Source organism: Muscardinus avellanarius, assembly GCF_963383645.1.
Source record: "Muscardinus avellanarius genome assembly, chromosome: 5".
Taxonomy (NCBI): Eukaryota; Metazoa; Chordata; class Mammalia; order Rodentia; family Gliridae; genus Muscardinus; species Muscardinus avellanarius.
In genome coordinates this window covers 12,501,367-12,520,521 of record NC_137790.1, presented here as the reverse complement: position 1 = coordinate 12,520,521, position 19,155 = coordinate 12,501,367, and the positions used below count along the sequence as shown (strand labels likewise).

Here is a 19,155-nt window from a genome sequence, read left to right as displayed (position 1 = left end):
GAAGGCCTAGAAAGAATCTCCAGGTACAGAACCAGGAAATTTGCATTTTAAATGACAATTCTCAGTAACTGCTGCACACTTCCACTGAGACTGCTGACACAGGGGACTAAAGAGGTGACAAGAAGCCAAGAAGAGCCCTCACTGGGAAAGTGCCCATTAGAACACCCAAGAATGGAAGGCAAAAGGAAAAATGGAATTAAAAAATGTTTTTACTAAACATCTGGTTAAAAAGTCTCAGCTAAACTGTTTAAAAAGAGATTTCCAATTAATTTTGGTTTTCCATAGTACACATCATAAGAAATGTAAATTCAATTTCTACACTTACATAAAATTTCAAGAATGTAGCTATCAACTGATGTAATGAAAACCCAGTATATAAAGCAAATTAAAAATATAGAAATTTAAAATGAAAATATGAAATTTTTCCTTTCCTTAAAAGGCTGGTGAAACTCAAAACTCCCCTAATCTTAGGATTGTGCCATACAGTTCCCTTCCCTCCCTCCTCAAAACTTCCCTGTCCCTAAACTCTAAAGTCTTACTGTGATCAAGAACTGCATTTGTATCAGTGTTAATGAGCAGGATGAAAATGGAAAAAACTAAAGGGCTAAACAGACAGTGGCTTTAAGATAAAATGCTACTAATGTATTTCTTACTCTCAAAAGAGAGCAAGAACACACATCCAAGGAAGAGTAAGACGTCACAGTGCACGTTCTTGACCTTCTTTGCAAGGTCATATTCTTAAATCACTCAAATAAGACACAATTTTTATATCTACCTGACACAAAAATAAGGAGATCTGTTTCTTTAAAGGGGGAGGGGGGAAGCTCTGAGATCTCTACTTTTTAATTAGGCTGCACTAAGTAAACAAGGTTGTTTAATGAAAAATAAAAACCTTCAAGATGGACTGACTTGAATGGCTTGAAAACTCCGAAGATTCATCTTTAATATCATCTTGTCGTCTTTGGACAAGGCGGGAAGCTCGCTGTTTGTACAGCTGATGTATTGCTGATTCAAGTTCATTAATCAGTGGCACCTGTAAAAATACAACACACTCCGTAACACCAAACTCCTCAGCTGCTTACTTATTTGAGGGTTCCACACTATTTCCGGGTTTCTGAAAAAGTACCCTCTCTATGGACAAAATAATCATGAACCTACAAGCCAGTTTGCCATGCTTAGGAAACATCACTTCTTCTTTAAATCCATGTATACAGCTATAATATCCAGTGCCTAGTTATTGGAGCAAAAGTTTGGTTAAGAAAATTAACACTACAATGTTAATAGAGCAAGTAAAGAAATGTCCACATTTTTAGTGCTTTGTCTTTAGAGAATAAAGTCTTGTTAATGTTCATTTTTAATTATATAGCAGCATGATCTGCATCCCAATTTTTGTAATTTGATGTAAAATCTGTGCAGTGCCAAAAATATCTACAATGGCTATGTGAATAGGTAAGAACAAGAGTCTGCTAACTACTTAATATGGGACTTTTAAATTGCTGTGTCACTCATATGTGCTAAGTACCTTGCAGTAATGTTACACTACATTATAGCTTTATTATACATTGTATACATAAACCAATGTATTCATGGGGCAAAATTCCTAGCTATCTCTAACCTGACTGAAATCAAACTTAGAAAGTTCTTCTCTTCCCATCAAATGTTAAATCTTTCCACATTTTATAATAAAATTCTTCACATAAATTGCCAGCTTTAAAAAAAATTAAACCATTTTTCCAGGATAATACTTGTAGTTAATTCATTTTCTTGTTCATACAGAGTACAAAAGCTTATAAAACATGAGACTCAAAAAAAGAGCTTTCGCTATATTATAACCAAATGCTATTAAACTTCCACAAAACACTAATGAGCACTACACATACCTGAGGAAACCAGAAATTCTAGTTTCCTGATGGTTAGTGCAAATGGAAAACACATTATTTAGAGTTTGGGAACACTGGCACCAAGTGTTATAACAGCTTCCTGAACTGAACAGACTGCAACGGAAAATACAAAAAGGAAGGTGGAATTCAAAGATGTCTGTAACAAGAGCAATTTTATATACTTTCATAATTCCACTGCAAAAGTGGTACATGTTTACAGAAAGGTCAAACTAATGGAGTTATTTTGTTCTTTAATATGTCACACCATGGTCAACAATGTCCCCAAATCTACAATGATTATTCTTGACAGCTGATTCCAGAGACTCTTATTAAAATATACAATACTGTTCCTTTTTTCTTTTTTAGAAACTACTGCCATAACTGTCTTATACTTTTCACCTTCCACATACCACTTGTTTTAAAATCAAAGACTAAAAAAAGAAGTACCTAAGATACATTCTTTCAGCACCACGCATTAAAATTCCTTTAAGAGATACACAACCTATAGGCATCATAAAGAATTTAATTATCTGACTTATAGTTAAGATTCTGATTATGTAAAATTTTTCAGTTTAGGTACTTGGAATTTTTTTGGGGGGGTACTGGGGTTCCTGGAAGCCCTTCTACTTCCAGGCTACGCTCCCAGACCTATTTTTTTATATTTTTATTTGGAAACAGGGTCTCTTAAGCCAGCATAGCTGGCTTCGAACCTTCGTGATCCTCCTGTCTCTGCCTCCCAAGCGCAGGGATTACAAGCATGTGCCACCACGCCCGACGAAATGTTTTTTTTTTTTTTAACAAAATCTAGAGAACTCTGAGAATTAAAATTTAAAAACTCATTTTAGCTCTCATCCAGGTTTTTTTTTTAACACTATCTTATACCAAGAGTCTGCTACACAACACAACTTCTTTACCCTCTCCAAATTCAACACTATCATCACTATTTTAAGACCAAGTTTAAGACAAAGAACAAAAGAAGAAAAATGACCATAGGAGGAAAACAAAACAGTGAGATGTTAGGATGATTTTTAAATAATTTAAAATCTAAGTTCAGAACTTAAACTTTTATATGAAGAAAAAATGTTTCTTTTATAGTCTTACCTACCCTGAAAGAATATTTCTACAGTATGATAACTAAGTCAAATATTCAAATCTATCCAATTGCCCCAATACTTGCTTTTTAAAACTTTTAACCCCAAATCATTTTAAGATGGCAATTTATATGATCAAAAACTCCATAGTACATTGTGTGTTGGGGGGGGGGTTTACTGAGGATTGAACCCAGGGGCATTCTACCTTCGAGCTACACCCCCAGCCCTATTTTTTTTTTTAATTCTTTAGTTTGAAACAGGATCTCACTGAGTTGCAAAGGGCCTCACTAAGTAGCTGAGGCTGTCTGCAAACTGCAATCCTCCTGTCTCAGCCTCCCAAAAGCTGGGATTACAAGTGTGCGCCACCACACCCGGCCATAGTACATTCTTATAACAACTGAATGCATTTAAATGTCAAAATACTTGAAAATAAGGCATATCTATCCCCTTTAATTAGAATGTAGTCACTGTGTAAGACACAAGGTTTAAGTTCTCTTAAAACACCTAAGTGATTCTGTATAAACATATAAGCACAATCTGACATAGACTTCTTCAGGGACAAAGCAAGAGAGATGAAGGACACTTAATAATTCAGCAACTGAAAATTATATGAAAAAGGTGTCCTATTATTCTTTTTACTTCAGGAATGATATGCTTTTTAGCGGAGCATATCAATGTCAATTTTTTTTAACATTATTTATGTTTGCAGTTGGGTATCTAAGTTTACTCAAGTAAGTTCCAAAGCAAAGGTCAAGATCCTTCAAGACGCAACTCTCCAGGAAGAAATGGTGTTAAGACAAAGAACCTTTCTCTATCTGATACGGAGGTACCACTTCCGATCTTGATTCCAGTCCCTTCTTAAGAGAAATGCAGTGGCAATCACACTTCCTCCCATCCCAAGCGACTGATCTACCACAAGAAATATACTAACTCTGACTGCAACTGCTTCTCCAGAAACCTGGTGATATGGACAGAACATGGTAACTCCTATAGAGGACATGGTAAACGGTGTCATGCTGGATCTGACCAGGGGAAGACTAGAACCATTAAGATCCAAGAAGACAAGACTCACGGTGTTCTTTCATTAGCCTTTGATTTTATGGTAGTGAAGCAAACAACAGAGACTATCACAAGTTAAAATATTCATTTAACCATACTATATACTTAGATTCTATGCTGATCTAGCTAATGATGAAAGGAAAAGTACCTTACAATCTAAAGTTGAGAGACAGGCTATTAAGGGCCATGATTTTAAGTTGCTGTTGTTTTTTAAAGATAAGGCGGTGAAGTCCATGAATGCTTGTACTCTTTGATACACTTATCAAAGACATTATCTTAAAGAAAAGAAGTCAATTAAGAGATTACTTGATAAATTAACTGTGTATGACTAATTTTAAAAAATGTAAACAACAGCCAGGCATGGTGGCACATGCGTATAATCCCAGTACTTGGGAGGCTGAGACAGGAGGATTGCAGGTTCATGGAAAGCCTCAGCTACTTAGTGAGGCTCTCCACAATTTTGTGAGACCCTGTTTCAAAATAAAGAATAAAAACTAGGGCTGTAGGTGTAGCTTGGAGGTTGAATGCCACTGGATTCCATCTCCAATACCCACACCCACAAAAATTTTAAACAACAAATGGTACAAGAGAATGCAAACAGTTGGCCAGGCATGGTGGTGCACACTTGTAATCCCAGGACTTGGGAAAAGGAGACAGGAGAATCGCAGGTTCACGGCCAACTTCAGCTACTTAAAGAGGCCCTCCACAACTTAATGAAACCCTGCTTCAAAATAAAGAATAAAAATAGAGCTAGGGGTACAGCTCAAAGGTAGAATGTCCCTGGGCTCAATCTCTAGTACCACACACACACACACACACACACACACACACACACACACAAAAAAAAAAAATGCAAAAAATTGTGTTAACAAGCATATTAAAAACTTGAAACAAATTATATCTTATAAGAAATTATTCCTGATGAAGTTTCTGAAATGAATGACACATAGGTCTTTAACAACAATGGCAACCAACTACCTAGGGTGAAAAATTAGAACTAACAAATTACTTGCAACAGTGGTTTAAAAGTTTAGACCTGAACCATAAAGATGAAAATTTAATCAGATGAATCCCTCATATTCTATTAATTCAGCGCAGGCCAATCATCTCCCATTATACTGAGATAAGACTTGCCAAAGTCTTAAGTGTGCTCTCAGGTATTCTTTTTTCCTGGTTTTTACCAAAGGCACTCTATTGCCCCCAAGAGATAAAGCCATAATGGAGTGAAGAAAATGAAGTATGACTTCCAAGGTTGAATTCAGTGGATATTTTTTGAGAACTACAGAATGTTCTACACAAGGCAGTCTAGGCCTCCCTACTTTTGCCTTATTCAAAGAGATTAATATTTTTGCATTCTTACCTTTTCACTGAAACACTCAAGCAAGTCTTGGACATACCCTCGCATTTCTTGCAAAAATTTATACCGTTCACCAATACCCCCAGAAGACCCTTCTAATCTTTCAATAGCCCTGGTAGAGGCCACTCGGCTTTGCAGGTATTTCTCATGCTGCTGTCGATTTGTTTCGTGCAATTCTTTCATGGAGTCCAACCTTAAGAACACAAAAGGATAAATATAACACATTTACATCCAAAAGCCTATGCTGTCAGGACTCTTGCAATATATTATAATGCATTTAGTTCCATTATTAGAACATAAAAATACTTGGAATGGAATCTTTTCATCTGTACTGCTCTTTTTCTCAAAAATGGCAGTTTACAGACTTCATATAGTTATTCGGTGGGCTAACCACAATTTCACTGTATTGATTTCCCCCCATATCTTGACTACACTTTTTCAGAGTCCAAGAGGTGCAAACTCAGAACTGTCTTCAACAAGCTCATGAAGTGGCATTTTTATAACTTTTCGAGGCTTCCACGGAAGTAATCCAAGAAGGTAGCAGAACAAATCATGAAGTCATCTTCTGTTTAGCGTTTGAAGATGGGCCAGTGAATCTTCTCTGCTGATTCTGCATCTGCTATACCAGACTACATGTTGTCTGAGGGAACAGTAAGCTAGAGGACAGGTCTTTAAGAAATTGATCTGCCCTACCTGTCTTTAAGCTGTTTCTTTACCAAATCAATAGTAACGGGAGTCATCTCATTACTGGGAGTTTTGAAAGGGACTGTATTATCTGTTTTTTGAGATTTGCCATCTGATGATCCATAGGCTGTGTAACTATAAGGAATGCCGTAGGAGGAACCATAAGGCATTGTCTGGTAAGTGTTCTGGTAGTACATATTCACTTCAGTGGGTTGACTTGCTTGAACCTAGGGGGAAAAAATGGTACCTATGAAAACCAGTAGCTAAACTTTTTGAAAAGAATAAAATGTCTTTAGGGTATAAAAAGGAAATGAAATTATACCCATTTCCCAAATATTATACAATTAAAATAATTACAGAATTCTTCAAAGTCAAATAAAAGTGGGATTGGATAAATGTCTGTTTCAATAGAATTACAGAATTTATTATTAATTTTCAGAAAAATAAATTATCAGAATTGTTTAAAGTTGGCAGCAACATTAAAAAATGATCCTAGTCAGGCGTAGTGGCACACACTTATAATCCCAGCATCTGGGAGGCGGAGACAGGAGGATTGTGGTTTGCAGACAGCCTCAGCTACTTAGTGAGGCCCTTGGCAACTTAGTGAGACCCTGTTTCAAACTAAAAGAATAAAATACAGGGCAGAAGGTATAGCTCAGAGATAGAATGCCCTTGGGTTCCATCCCCAGTACCACCATAAAAAAAAAAAAAAAAATCCAGAATCATAATGGTTTAAATGGAAGAGGCTAAGTGGTTTGCCTGTACTCTCAGAGAATAGGCAACCAGAGATTACTAAGATTCCTAACATCTAGCTCAAGATTTTACATTTATGCAAGTTTACCCACCATAACATCTGTAAAACATTATTATAAATATTTAGAAAAAATTTATTCATCTATCTCGGTAAGTTTTTGCATTCATGAGAAACTCATCTTCTTCAAAGTAATTTTTTAATGTCAGAAAAAAATCAGGTATAAGGGAAAGAAAGATCTCATCTAAAGCAGTGGCCCCCCAACTTTAGCATGCATCAGAATCACTTGAAATCACTTGAAAGTTTTGTGAAACACAGATGGGTGTTGAACACCTGGTTTCTAACTCTAGAAGGCTCCTAGGTGATGCTGATATCGCCGCTTACAGGACCACTTTGAAAAACTGACCTAAGCCGGGCATGGTGTCACATGCTTGTAATCCCAGCGCTTGGGAGGTAGAGACAGAAGGATCGCACTGGTTCGAAGCCAGCCTCTCTGGCTTAAGAGACCCTGTTTCCAAATAAAAATATAAAATAGGTCTTGGAGTATAGCCTGGAGGTAGAAGGGTTTCCAAGAACCCCAGTACCACCAAAAAGAAAAAAAAAAGAAAAGAAAAAAACTGACCTAAGACACTAGAAATTTTCTCATCATTTGAGTATAAAAAACAAGACAATCAGGGCATGGTGGCGCATGCTTGTAATCCCCGCGCTTGGGAGGCAGAGACAGGAGGATCGCGCAGGTTTGAAGCCAGCCTCGCTGGCTTAAGAGACCCTGTTTCCAAATAAAAATATATACATACATAAAATAGGTCTGGGAGTGTAGCCCAGAGGTAGAAGGGTTTCCAGATACCCCAGTACCACCAAAAATAAAAATAATTTTAAAAAAAAGCAAGACATAATTTTATAGTTTATTCTAACAGCCTGTTGGATATATAATCTCATGTAGTCATCTGTGTGTTTGTGTGTGTTGTGTATTTTACTGGGGTTGGAACCCAGGGGCATTCTACCTCTGAGCTACACACCCAGCCCTATTTTTTTATTCTTTATTTTGAAATAGGGTCTCACTGAGTTGAAAAGAACCTCACTAACGATTCTTTAGTGAAGCTGTCCGCAAACTGCGATCCTCCCGTCTCAGACTCTCAAATGCTGGGATTACAAGCATGTGCCACCATGTCCAGCTTCATTTGGTTTACTTGTTTATGCTATGTGAATCAAAGACAAACACTGAATACAAACCACGTCTTTAGTTTAGCAAGAGACAAAAGCCTTCCTACCTATTTTTTCATTTTAGTTTCTCGTACCTGAGGGATATTAATTCCTTTTCTTATCTGCTCCTGTTCCCATCGGCTGAGCTCTTCATCTTGCTCTCCAGTTACCAAAGCATCATCATCACTCCCCTCAATACCTGCACCATGAGCAACAAAGGAAACTCAGCAACGCCCAGGACAGAGGGGAGACTGTCTCTTAATACCAAAAATATTACAGAAGTCTATGTATAGAAAGCTCTTAGTGGTATATCAGCCATATCCGTGTCAGATCAGTCACACAAGAAGTATGCAATAAATATCAATTACAATCATGCTATGGTTTTCAAAATATTCCAGTAAGCTGCTTTTACCCAACCAAGGGCAATCCTGTAACATAAAGCAATTAAATAAATATATAGCTTTTATTTCTTTATATCAAATCACATTTAATAGTAATGCAATGGACTTACTATCCAATTAAGTCAATTTACCTATTTCCTCAGCGATTTTCTGTCTCTGTGACTTTTCTTTCACGGAAAAAACTATGCGACGTTTCTCATCATCATCTTCGTCGTCACTGGCGTCGTTCTCATCTTCTCTAACAAGGCGGCCTTTACCAGGCTCATTATCATGAGGGGTGAAATCTCCCAATTCCCGGGCCATTTGGCGCTTTTTCCTTGCAGCGTGTATAAAAGCTGCATCTGGAATTTCTCCTGGAAACAAATGGTAAGAATTATAATATATAGCAGCACCAAGGGTATGAGGTTTCTATTTTCTTGAACATTTGAAAAGTAACCCAAGATAGCCCTGTCACAACAATGTTTTAATGTTAGCAGCTGTAATCTCTTTCCCAAACTGTGCCTAAAATCCAACTGGTTTCTTTTTATTTCAGTTTAAATAGAAACTATAAGTCACCAAGGAAACTTAAAAGGCAATATACGTAGGAAAGAGTGGAACAAACCACCAAAGTATTTTCATCTGTAAAATCATTATTATCCAACTGGAAAACCAATAAAAATGGCACCCACAACCTCATTATCCTTAAAAAGTACTACTCAATTTATAGTACATTTCTCTTATATTTGTAGCTCACACGTGAGCAAATTATACACAAAGCTCTACCTATTCTTCAAATTAAACCACAACTTTTCTCCATGTTGTTGTTCTACATAAACACAATTTGTAACAGCTTAACAATATTTTCTGAACAGATAAAGCATAATCAGCTACACAATGAAACTAACTGACCTTTTGCTTACTGTAAGAATGGCTGGCTACTGGTCTAATTGTTTTTTTTCTTTTTAAATTTTGCTCTTTGTAAATAATGTTGCAATAAAAACATTTCCTCAGGATAAATTTCTAGAGAGAGAATTACAGATTCAAGGGTAAGGACATTATGAAATCTATTCTGCCAAATAGCTCCAATAATTACAGCAATTAGATTGTCACTAGAGACTTATGTATACAATTTATTACAACTTTCACAATCCATAGTCATTTTTAATTTTATAAACATTAATAGGATCTATGTTGATACCTCTATAATTTAAATGTGGCTACAAAGCACTCATTTATTCCAAAGCTTATTAGATAGGGTATAGATTTACAAAATATTTTCTACAAAAAAAACAAAAAGGGAGGAAATATGGACATAAAACTAACAGTGATTCATCTTGTTTTTTGTAGCAGTTCTGAAAAGAAAGTTAATCTAAAATACAGACAAAAAGACTTTAGGACCAATTTTCCATTTCCTTGAAGCCCATTTGTTTTAATAACAAGACTGTCTGTCAGAATAAATTTGGGCAAGATGGAGAACTTGGGGTTCTCTTGTTTTCTATATCTGCAAATGTAAACACTCTGGCCTCAGAGATGTCAGCAGTAAGAAACACAACTTGGTTAATTTCCTTCCTTAGTAACCACATTTAAAGAGACCCATCCTGGAGGATCTGGTGCAGTTCCGAGAACCGTGTGAAGTACGCACCTGGACGGAGGACGTTCAGAGAAGACAAGGTGTTGGAGAAGGTCCCGCCCGCCTTCGGCTTCTCCTCCTCCTTCTCGCTCTCCATGTCCATCTCATCCTCACCGTGCTCACTGATGACGACGCCATCTTCCGGATTCGTGTCCTTCACATGCCCTGCTCTGTCCACAGGTTGTTCACCTAAAGTTTTGAAGAGTCATTGAAACGGACTTAAAATAAAAATCCACAAATTAAGATGGTACTTTTTATTGAGTTATGATCTCAATCCATTAAAGCTTGATATCAACTGTTTATTAAAAACTCAATACTGCCAAGGTGTGGTGGTGCACGCTTGTAATCCCCGCACTTGGGAGGCAGAGACAGAAGGATCGCGCAGGTTCAAAGCCAGCCGCGCGCGCTGGCTTAGGAGACCCTATTTCCAAATAAAAATGTAAAAATAGGTCTGGGAGTAGTGTAGCCCGGAGATAGAAGGGCTTCCAGGAACCACAGCACCACCAAAAAAAAAAGAAAAAAGAAAAAAACTCAATACTGATACAAGAATATGAAATGACACAACAGACATACTTAGATAAAAATAATAAAGAACACAGGGATGCTTTGTGACTTCAGTTCATTTCAGTCAAAATTTGAACAATTTAGCTAGAAACAGTGGCACATGCCTGCAATCTTAGTAATTGGGAGGTGGAGAAAGGAGGATCCCAGGTTCCACGCCAGCATGTGGTATCTTAGCAAGACTTTATTTCAAAATTTAAAAAATAAAAGGGCTGGGAGTGTAGCCTTAGTACAACACCCCTGGTTCAATCCTTAGGTATACACATACACACACACACACACACACACACACACACACACACCCCTAAAAAAATTAACAATTTATCAAAATTGCCTCTTCTTCTAAACTCCCATAGGTAACCACTCATACTTCTTTTAAGCATTATTTCATTTTATGTTCATATTTGACTAAATACTACTCATTCAAGACAATTTTCTACAAAGAACTTTTTTTTTCCAGGCCAGATAGGTCTCTGTATAACTATCATCACCTATAACTAAATCACCTATCAGTGAGGGAAGACCTCCCAAGGTCACATTTACACTGTGTTAACCTGACGCCACTGCAATGCCTCAAGGTTTAAGAGTGAACTCTAAATCAGGGACAAGCTGATTCTCTTTCAGAGAATCTGGAATTAGGACAGGGACAAGTTAGAGACAGCACGGCACCAAGGCCATTTATTTATTTATTTATTTATTTATTTATTTATTTATTTATGGTGCTGGGGGGTGGAACCCAGGGGCATTCTACCTCTGAGCTACAACCCTAGCCCTATTTTTTATTCTTTATTTGGAAACAGGGTCTCGCTGAGTTGCTGAGAGCCTCAGTAAGTAGCTGACACTGGCTTCGAACTTACACAATCCTCCTGTCTCAGCCTCCCAAGTACTGGGATTACAAGTGTGCGCCACCACACCCGGCTCAGCGTGGCATTAGGAACCACGGCCACAGGTAAACCAGGAAGGGAGCTGTGCCATGGCTATCTTCCACCTTGTGGACAGGGAAAAGGTGCCTTAATTCCCAGTTCCAGGTGCTTTCTTGTCACTGGGCTCTAGCAGGCACCATTACATCTTTATGAAACTCTGCCACTGGTTTACATTACCTGTAAATAACGCATCCTATCATACCTCTGTCCCAGGCAAAAGCGAGAAAAATCAAAGCATTTTTACTTTACTAAACTTGATCATGTTCACAACTTATAATTAAAGCAGAAGGTTATTCTAATAAGGATTCTTTTTCTTAGCATGTTCCCTTCCCAACACTACCTCAGAAGTTTTCCGTTTCTTCAAACCATATTTGACTCCCCAAGAGTCCCAGAGATAATATCCCTCCATCCCTCCCTCTTAATTCTACCAAGAAACTTTTAGATTCTTAAATTGCTTTAGGTTCTTTCAGTTTTTTTCCCATCACCATATCTTGTTAGCCAGACTTCCTTGTTAATGCATTCTGAAGCTATAAGACTTCAAAACTGACTTTATCGTGCATGGTTATATGAAGTAAAAAAAAAAATCTCCCTCTGCTCTAAATCCACACGGAATCAATGGCTTTTCAGAGTGAAACAGAACTGCCCAAAGTCCACTTGCCCAGATCTGCTCAGATAGTGAAAAGACTGCTGCAGAAGGTAAGAGAACCCGTTTCACCAAGGGCACAGCTACCGGCTGGGACCAAGCACATCCAAGGCCCGGTGACAGCTCCATGTTGTGGTCAGCTGTCCATGCGACCGCCCAGACACCTTGTCCAGATCCCACCAGTGCCCTGCATTTCACTTAGTATTTTATCGGGAAACCAGTTCTCGCAATTAACTCTTTCACCTTGAATTTGGTCAGGTTCTTTCCTCTTCTGTCTTTTCTTTATCAAAAGAACATCTACTTCACCTCACTGGGCTCTCCATGTTGTCCTCTACTGTCTTCTACTTCCCCACTAAATTTTATGTCTCCACCCTAACAAATGCCCCATGATTCCTTCCATTCTCGCTCAATCCAATGGTTGCAGCCAGAGGTAATTCAGATGGCATGGCTGAATACTTTAGCAAAAGGTTTTTCTCCCAAGAGGCACAAAATCTAGCTATTTACCAAATACCTTCCAATACCCTATTCCAGAGAAAAAACTAGCAATGTTGCCAACTACCTGTACTCAATCCTCACCTTCCTGCCCTTTCTTGTACTATTTAATGTAACTGAATCTTCTTGAAGCTTTTCTCCATGTTGATTGTTTTGTATCTTTGGTAAATCTTTTTCCCTGTGATATGCAGCCTTTATTAACAGGGCAATAGTCTTTGGTCCTCAGAAAGTTTCCTTTATCCTGCTTTCTAACCAATTCTGTTCACTTTTCATTATCAGCTCAAAAAGCACCATATCTGAATCTATATCTTCAACTGTTCACTAGCCATTTCCACTCAAATTCAAATTAACAAAATAAATACATTATTTTAGGAATATCACAAAATTGGGATTTTCAAGTCAATTCTGCTCTTGTTATGAGTTAATTCATCTTTTCCAACTGAAGGAGAGCTTAAAGTAGAAAGTTCTGGATTGTGTGTTGATGAACAGGAGCATGGTTTTTGCAGTAATAATGACAATATATAATATAAACCCAGGCTCCACCTTTGGGGACATTCATTGGGTTACCTGGTGGAATGTTGGACTGTGAGGGTGGAAGGCAGGAAGAACTCAGAGGAGATGGTCTCATAAACCCCACACTCACCTCAATTTCTAAACCCATGCACAAATGGCAAATTCAGCAACAGGTCTTTCTCAGTCCCACTTGCCATGACCCTTCTTATAGTATTCCATCACACACAGAGTCGGTTTCCAAGAGCGCTGGCGGAAATGAGGCCACTTCCTAGACTCCAAAATAATCGATTCCCCTAAAATCTTCTTCCTCTCACCTGCCTTTCCTATTTCTGTCCATAATACATAATTATTCTCAGTCACCCTGGCAGAAAAGCTCAATTTTGACTATTTAAGTCTGGCAATAAAATCACATATCAAATCTATCAACTCTCCCCTGGGATGTTTCTTTCTTTCCATTTCTTCCCTCACATTCAGAGTACATACATTTAATTCATTCAGTTTCCCACGGAATCAGAAAAAGCCTCAGTCTTGCTCAACTGAGACCTTCTTACACCCATTCGTGTGTGTGTGTGTGTGTGTGTGTGTGTGTGTGTGAGAGAGAGAGAGAGAGAGAGAGCGAGCAAACTAGGGATGCAACCCAGGGGCATTCGCATCCAAGCTACAGCCCCAGCCCTATTTCATTTTTTGTTTTGAAACAGAATCTTGCTACATTGCTGAGGCTGTCCTCGAACCTGCAATTCTACCCTCTCAGTCTCCTAAATACTGAGATTATAGGCATGTGCCATCATGCCGGGCTTAAACCCACTCTTACTGGATCAAAGCTGCACCCTGAGCTTAAATAAATTTAGGCCTCCAATCTCTTCTGTTGCCAATCCCAGGTGCATGTTACCACCAGGTTAAGGTTTCAAAAGGCATTTATCATGTCACCATCTTGCCAAGCCTCTGAAAGTAGCAACTTAAAACTCCACATCCTTAGTAATCTGTCAACAATGTATCTTTCACACTAAGCCTCTAACTACTTCCTTCACTAATACTCTACTTCTGTCTCTCAGGTATTCTTGCCCTTTCCCAAAATAGCTCTAGCCACATTAATTTTGGATAACTCCATAATCTTTCTCTCTATTTTTTTAGACTTCTAATTATCAAAGGTCCAGCTTCATGCCCCACTTTTCTGTGAAGCAGCCCTCCCTCTTCTGAAGAAGAAAAAAGTAGTTATCCCTTGAACCACTCATTGGACATTTTGCTGAACACTAAATCTTGTTTCATACTTTTTTTTTTTTTGTACTAGGGATTAAACTCAGGGTCATTCTGCTGTGCTACACCCCCAGCCCTTTTCAATATTTTGTTTTGAAGCACAGTCTTGCTAAGTTGCTGAGAGTTTGTTTTCCTAAGAAAAAAATAATAATTACTTAAAAACAGGGGCTAGGGCCGGGCTTGTAATCCCTGTGCTTGGGAGGCGGAGACAGGAGGATCACACTGGTTCGAAGCCAGCCTCACTGGCTTTAAGAGACCCTGTTTCAAAATAAAAATACATATAAAATAGGTCTGAGAATGTAGCCCGGAGGTAGAAGGATTTCCAGGAACCCCAGTGCCACCAAAAAACAAAACAAAACAAAAAAGAAAACCAAAAACCAAAACCAAACAAACAAAAATAAAAACAGGGGCTAGGAGTTAGCTCAGTGGTAGAGTGAAGTCCTGGCTTTGAGCCTCAGCACCACCACAGCAGCAACAACACAATGTAGGACTTCAGAGGACACAAGAGATCGTCTGTAAAATGTACCTGCCTCATACATGGAAGGGCTCTTCACCCATGTTTCAGATAAGGCTGCTGAGAGTATTAATCAACATTCACAATGCGTCCCTCAAAGTGCTCTAAAAATTAAAACCACTGCGGAAAAGCCACCCAAGAAACTGTCTCCATAAACTACTAGTCAAGAATCTGCATAATCCTTCAAACAGGAATAAACCTGTACCTTAGGCTGAAACATGAAACGTCCTTTATTGATACTACAACAGTTTATACACGCTAGTAGGAAAACTGGAAGAGGACTCAATCGCCGCAGCAGAGACACCCCACTACCTCCATCTTTTTAAAAGAACACATGAACGAAGCAACTGTACGAGCTTTAATTCACAGAAAGGCACTAATGTGCAATATGCAGGAAGAGGCAGAGCTGTCATTTCAAAAGAATACTATTAGTTTGACACTTACTGTCCGCTGATGAGTTGAGTTCGGTCTTAATCTTCGATTTTTCAAGATCTTCTTTATATTCTTTCTTGAGCAATTTTACTATCTTTTTGCTGTAACTTGATTTCTTCACTTTAAAAACTTCTTCATTTTCTTAAAAAAAAGGAATTAAATAAAGTCTATAGCAACCATTTTCAGAAAAAAGTATTTCCCTTTATCTTGTTCAAATTATTCCAAATATATATTTATTCACTGAAATTATTACATAATTTGAAATTAAAATCTATCACATACTCTTAAAAATGGGGTAACAAAATCTCAAGACTCAAGGCATAACACATGTAACCCCACAAAAATGTACTAGTTTTCCTTAAGTCATCTACTTCAGAAGAAAACTCAAAATGTTTCTTTAAAAAAACCTTCAAATTATTAAGCAATCTGAAACTAAATACAAAGTCAAACGGTGCTGTCAATTCTGCCTAATTTCAAGACCATTCACAAACTGACATAGTTATTTCAAGACTCAGCTGAGAGCAAATAACTGTAAAAAATAAGATTAGTGACACACCTATCATTTTGGTTTAAAATTTTAAAAATCAAGCACAAAACACTTTAACATACCCCCTGTGTCATTGAAGACAAAAATTAACCTTTACTCCTCAAACACAATGTGTGTGTGTGTGTGTGTGTGTGTGTGTGTGTGTGTGTGTTACCAGGAATGGAACCCAGGGACTTTCTACCTCTGGGCTACACTCCCAGACCTATTTTATTTGGAAACAGAGTCTCATTGAGTTGCTGAGAGCCTCACTAAATAGCTGAGGCTGGCTTCGAACCTGTCAAACACAAAATTTTTAAAAGGTGGGTGGGATCAAAGATAGCCGACTTAGCTTACTAAAAAACATAAAAGCATTTTGACTCAAGATGCAAGAATGCCAAAACTCTTTAATTTCACTTTTCATAACGAACTGGGTTACACACACTCAACTGGTCGGGAAGTAGAATGGCTCATTTAGGATCAGAAATCTAAATTTACTGCAGCTTGGCCTCACTGGTGAGTGAAGAAACTTGCTTTTTACTACTAACACGGTCTCTCCCCTGGCCACAAAGCTAACGCAAAAGCAGGCATCTGCTGCTCCCATTTGGAGAAACTGAGGCTAGGCGACTGCAAGGGGCTGGCCCAAGGTCACTCAGAAGCAGAGGCACAACTCCAGACCTGACTCCCAGATCTAGTGCACCTTCGGTTCCCTGACCTAGAATCCGTTTCAAATAACAGCCTTCCTGGTCAAGGATGCCTTCCTGGTCAAGGATGCCTTCCTGGTCAAGGATGCCTTCCTGGTCAAGGATGCCTTCCTGGTCAAGGATGCCGGGCCAGCCCACCCGGGGCGCGGGGACCAGGGCCTGCATGGGCTCAGTGGGCTGCAAGAGCAAGTCAATGGAGGCGGGGAGAGCAAATCAAGTTCTCTCCGAAACACACTGAGGAGTTAAGAGGCAAGAAAGAGAGCAATGAATTGCCACTTAAAAAAAAAAAAACTCCGAGCGACGGATGAGAGTCCCTGCCCGAGGAAGGAGGAAGAGGCTGGGAGAAAAGGCTGGCGTCGGCGCGGGAACGCGACCCCGGCCCGCGCAGACGCGGGAGGCGGGAAGGGGCCCCGGCTGGGTGCGGGGTGCGCGGGGCTGGAGCCCGGCCGCGGCGCGGCGGTTACCTTCCTCCTCGTCCTGGAAGCTGAGCAGGCTGGCCCGGGGCACCTCTTTGTTCTCGCGAGGCCTCTTGCGCGGCTTCAGCCCGTTGCCAGGCTCCGCACCGCCGGGAAAGCCGGCCCCGGCCTCGGCCCCGGGGCCCGGGGTGGGCGCGGGCGGCGGCGGCGGCCCCGGGCCCAGCAGCGACTCCCCCCCGGGGGCCCTGTCGCCGCCGCCCGCGCCCGGCTCTTCGCCAGCGGTCGGCGGCGGCGGCAGCAGCGGCGGCGGCTCCTGCTCCTCATCGCGCTCCCGATCCTCCTCCTCCGAGTCGTTCCGCTTGCGCACGTTCACCCGCCGGGCCTTTCGGAACATCCCCGCGGCCGGCCCGGCGACCACACACCCGTTCGCACTCGGCGGCCCGGGCAGCGCCGAGGTGGCCACGGCGCACGCGCGCTCGCCGAGCTCGGGCCGGGTCGTGTCTTCCTCCTGGGCACCGCGCACCGCCGAGTGCGCATGCGCCGCGCCCCCACGCGCTCGCGGCCCTGGCAGGAAGAGCGCCCCGCCCCCGTCGTGCGAACGTCGCGGCTCTGCCGCGCCCCCTGTCGGCCGGGAGGACGAAGGGCACGGAACTCTCGGACTCCCGCATTGTTCGACGGGGGTCACAAAGGGGATCATAGAGCTGAGGGGAAAGAGGAGACCAGGACGGGGTTGCTGCAATGCGTCTTCCGCAGTGACGCGAATCCGTCACGTAAGAAAACCTCCCGCCGAGCGCTGGGCGGGGCAGAGGGAAGCCGGGAGGGGAAGGAGCCCGAAGCGGGTGAGCCGGCATCGAGGAGGGAAAAGTGCATACCCCGAGTGGATGTACCTCCCCAAACTGAGTTGAGGTGCAACTACGGTGACCATCCGGGCCTTCAGTTAGGCTTCGGACTGCTACATCTTTCTAGCCACAGACCACTCTTAAAGACATAGAATTTCATCCGTGGCAAAAGCCTTCCTGTGCTGACGTTACCCCACGCGCCTAGACATTAGGAGGGAAGTAAAAGTGTGTTCTGACGATCCTGAGTTTCATAAACAGAAGGAAGGAAAAATTGACAAGGGAGTGGGGTGTTGGGACAGCCTTCAGAATTGTGTCACAAAGGGGCAGTTTTAACTGTCAAGGCCCTCACAAGGTGACTGCCTCTGAGGTTGAACTCGCGATCTTTTCTCTTTTCATCCAGATGTGTAGCTCATGCTTACAAGTGTGTGTTTGCGGATTCATTTTCGTCTTGCAAAATTCAATAAAAGTGCCCAGCATAGTGGGGAAAGTACGGCACTTCTGCAGCACAGTGACCAGTTTCTCATGTTCCTCCAGAGGTATCCTATGATCATAAAAGCAAATAAATATGCATAGTTTAAGTGGGTTTCCATTTTTACACACGTAGTGTGTAAGAGTGTGCTTTTAGCCTAATATAAATGGGGGATGAGTCTATATCTGTACATAAAGCACTGCATCATTCTTCTTTTATTACCCAGAGGCATCATTTACTTAAACAGTCTGAGAAAATTTGATACCTAGGTCATTTCTAGTCTTGCTGTTCTTGGGAGTCAAAAAAGATACCTGAAACTGTGCTACGGGACTTTGACATTTTGAGTACATGGAACGAGAGGACTAAGGTCTCTCTGGTGTCCTGCCTTCCTGTTTCCCACACTGACCCACCCTCTAAGTGCAGAGAGAGGCTTTCTCAAGAGCTCCCATGTATACCTAAAGACAGAGTCCCCAGTAGACTCATTTGTCATGAGTCTACTCCCTGGGAATCTTATCGACCAGGAAAAAATTAACTATCTCAGGAAGAGGCCAAACCATGTTCAGTCAGTTATGGCCACCTATTCTTCCGATAGGCTTCTCCAAGACAACATGTATTGCCTAAATAGACTTTATCCACAGAATAAGACGACCTTTATTCGCCATACTGCTCCTCCCATTACCCTCCCTTAACTTGTCACCACATCCCACCTAGAACTCTCATACTCCTATTCCATTCCGTAGCTCAGTGTGTGAGAAAATTTGATCATCTGGTCCTTTAAATCCCGTTATGTTCTGTGTATATACACATAATTTTGGGGGGTACAGGGGATTGAACCCA

At 40.7% G+C, this 19,155-nt stretch overlaps 1 protein-coding gene across 1 annotated transcript in view; it reads right to left on the bottom strand.

The window, feature by feature from the left end:
• PAXBP1 (PAX3 and PAX7 binding protein 1) overlaps positions 1 to 17,547 on the bottom strand; it is a gene marked incomplete at its 3' end in the record, with an annotated part of 42,516 nt that extends 24,969 nt beyond the window's left edge. The window contains exons 1-8 of the mRNA XM_080695567.1: positions 17,059 to 17,547; positions 15,380 to 15,508; positions 10,048 to 10,224; positions 8,558 to 8,779; positions 8,121 to 8,224; positions 6,081 to 6,298; positions 5,391 to 5,580; positions 910 to 1,033 (exon numbers count right to left, since the gene is read on the bottom strand). Coding sequence (XP_080551693.1) covers positions 910 to 1,033; positions 5,391 to 5,580; positions 6,081 to 6,298; positions 8,121 to 8,224; positions 8,558 to 8,779; positions 10,048 to 10,224; positions 15,380 to 15,508; positions 17,059 to 17,404 — 1,510 coding nt within the window. The 5' untranslated portion in view covers positions 17,405 to 17,547. The remainder of the gene's footprint in view (positions 1 to 909; positions 1,034 to 5,390; positions 5,581 to 6,080; positions 6,299 to 8,120; positions 8,225 to 8,557; positions 8,780 to 10,047; positions 10,225 to 15,379; positions 15,509 to 17,058) is intronic.
• Between the last annotated feature and the right edge of the window lie 1,608 nt (positions 17,548 to 19,155).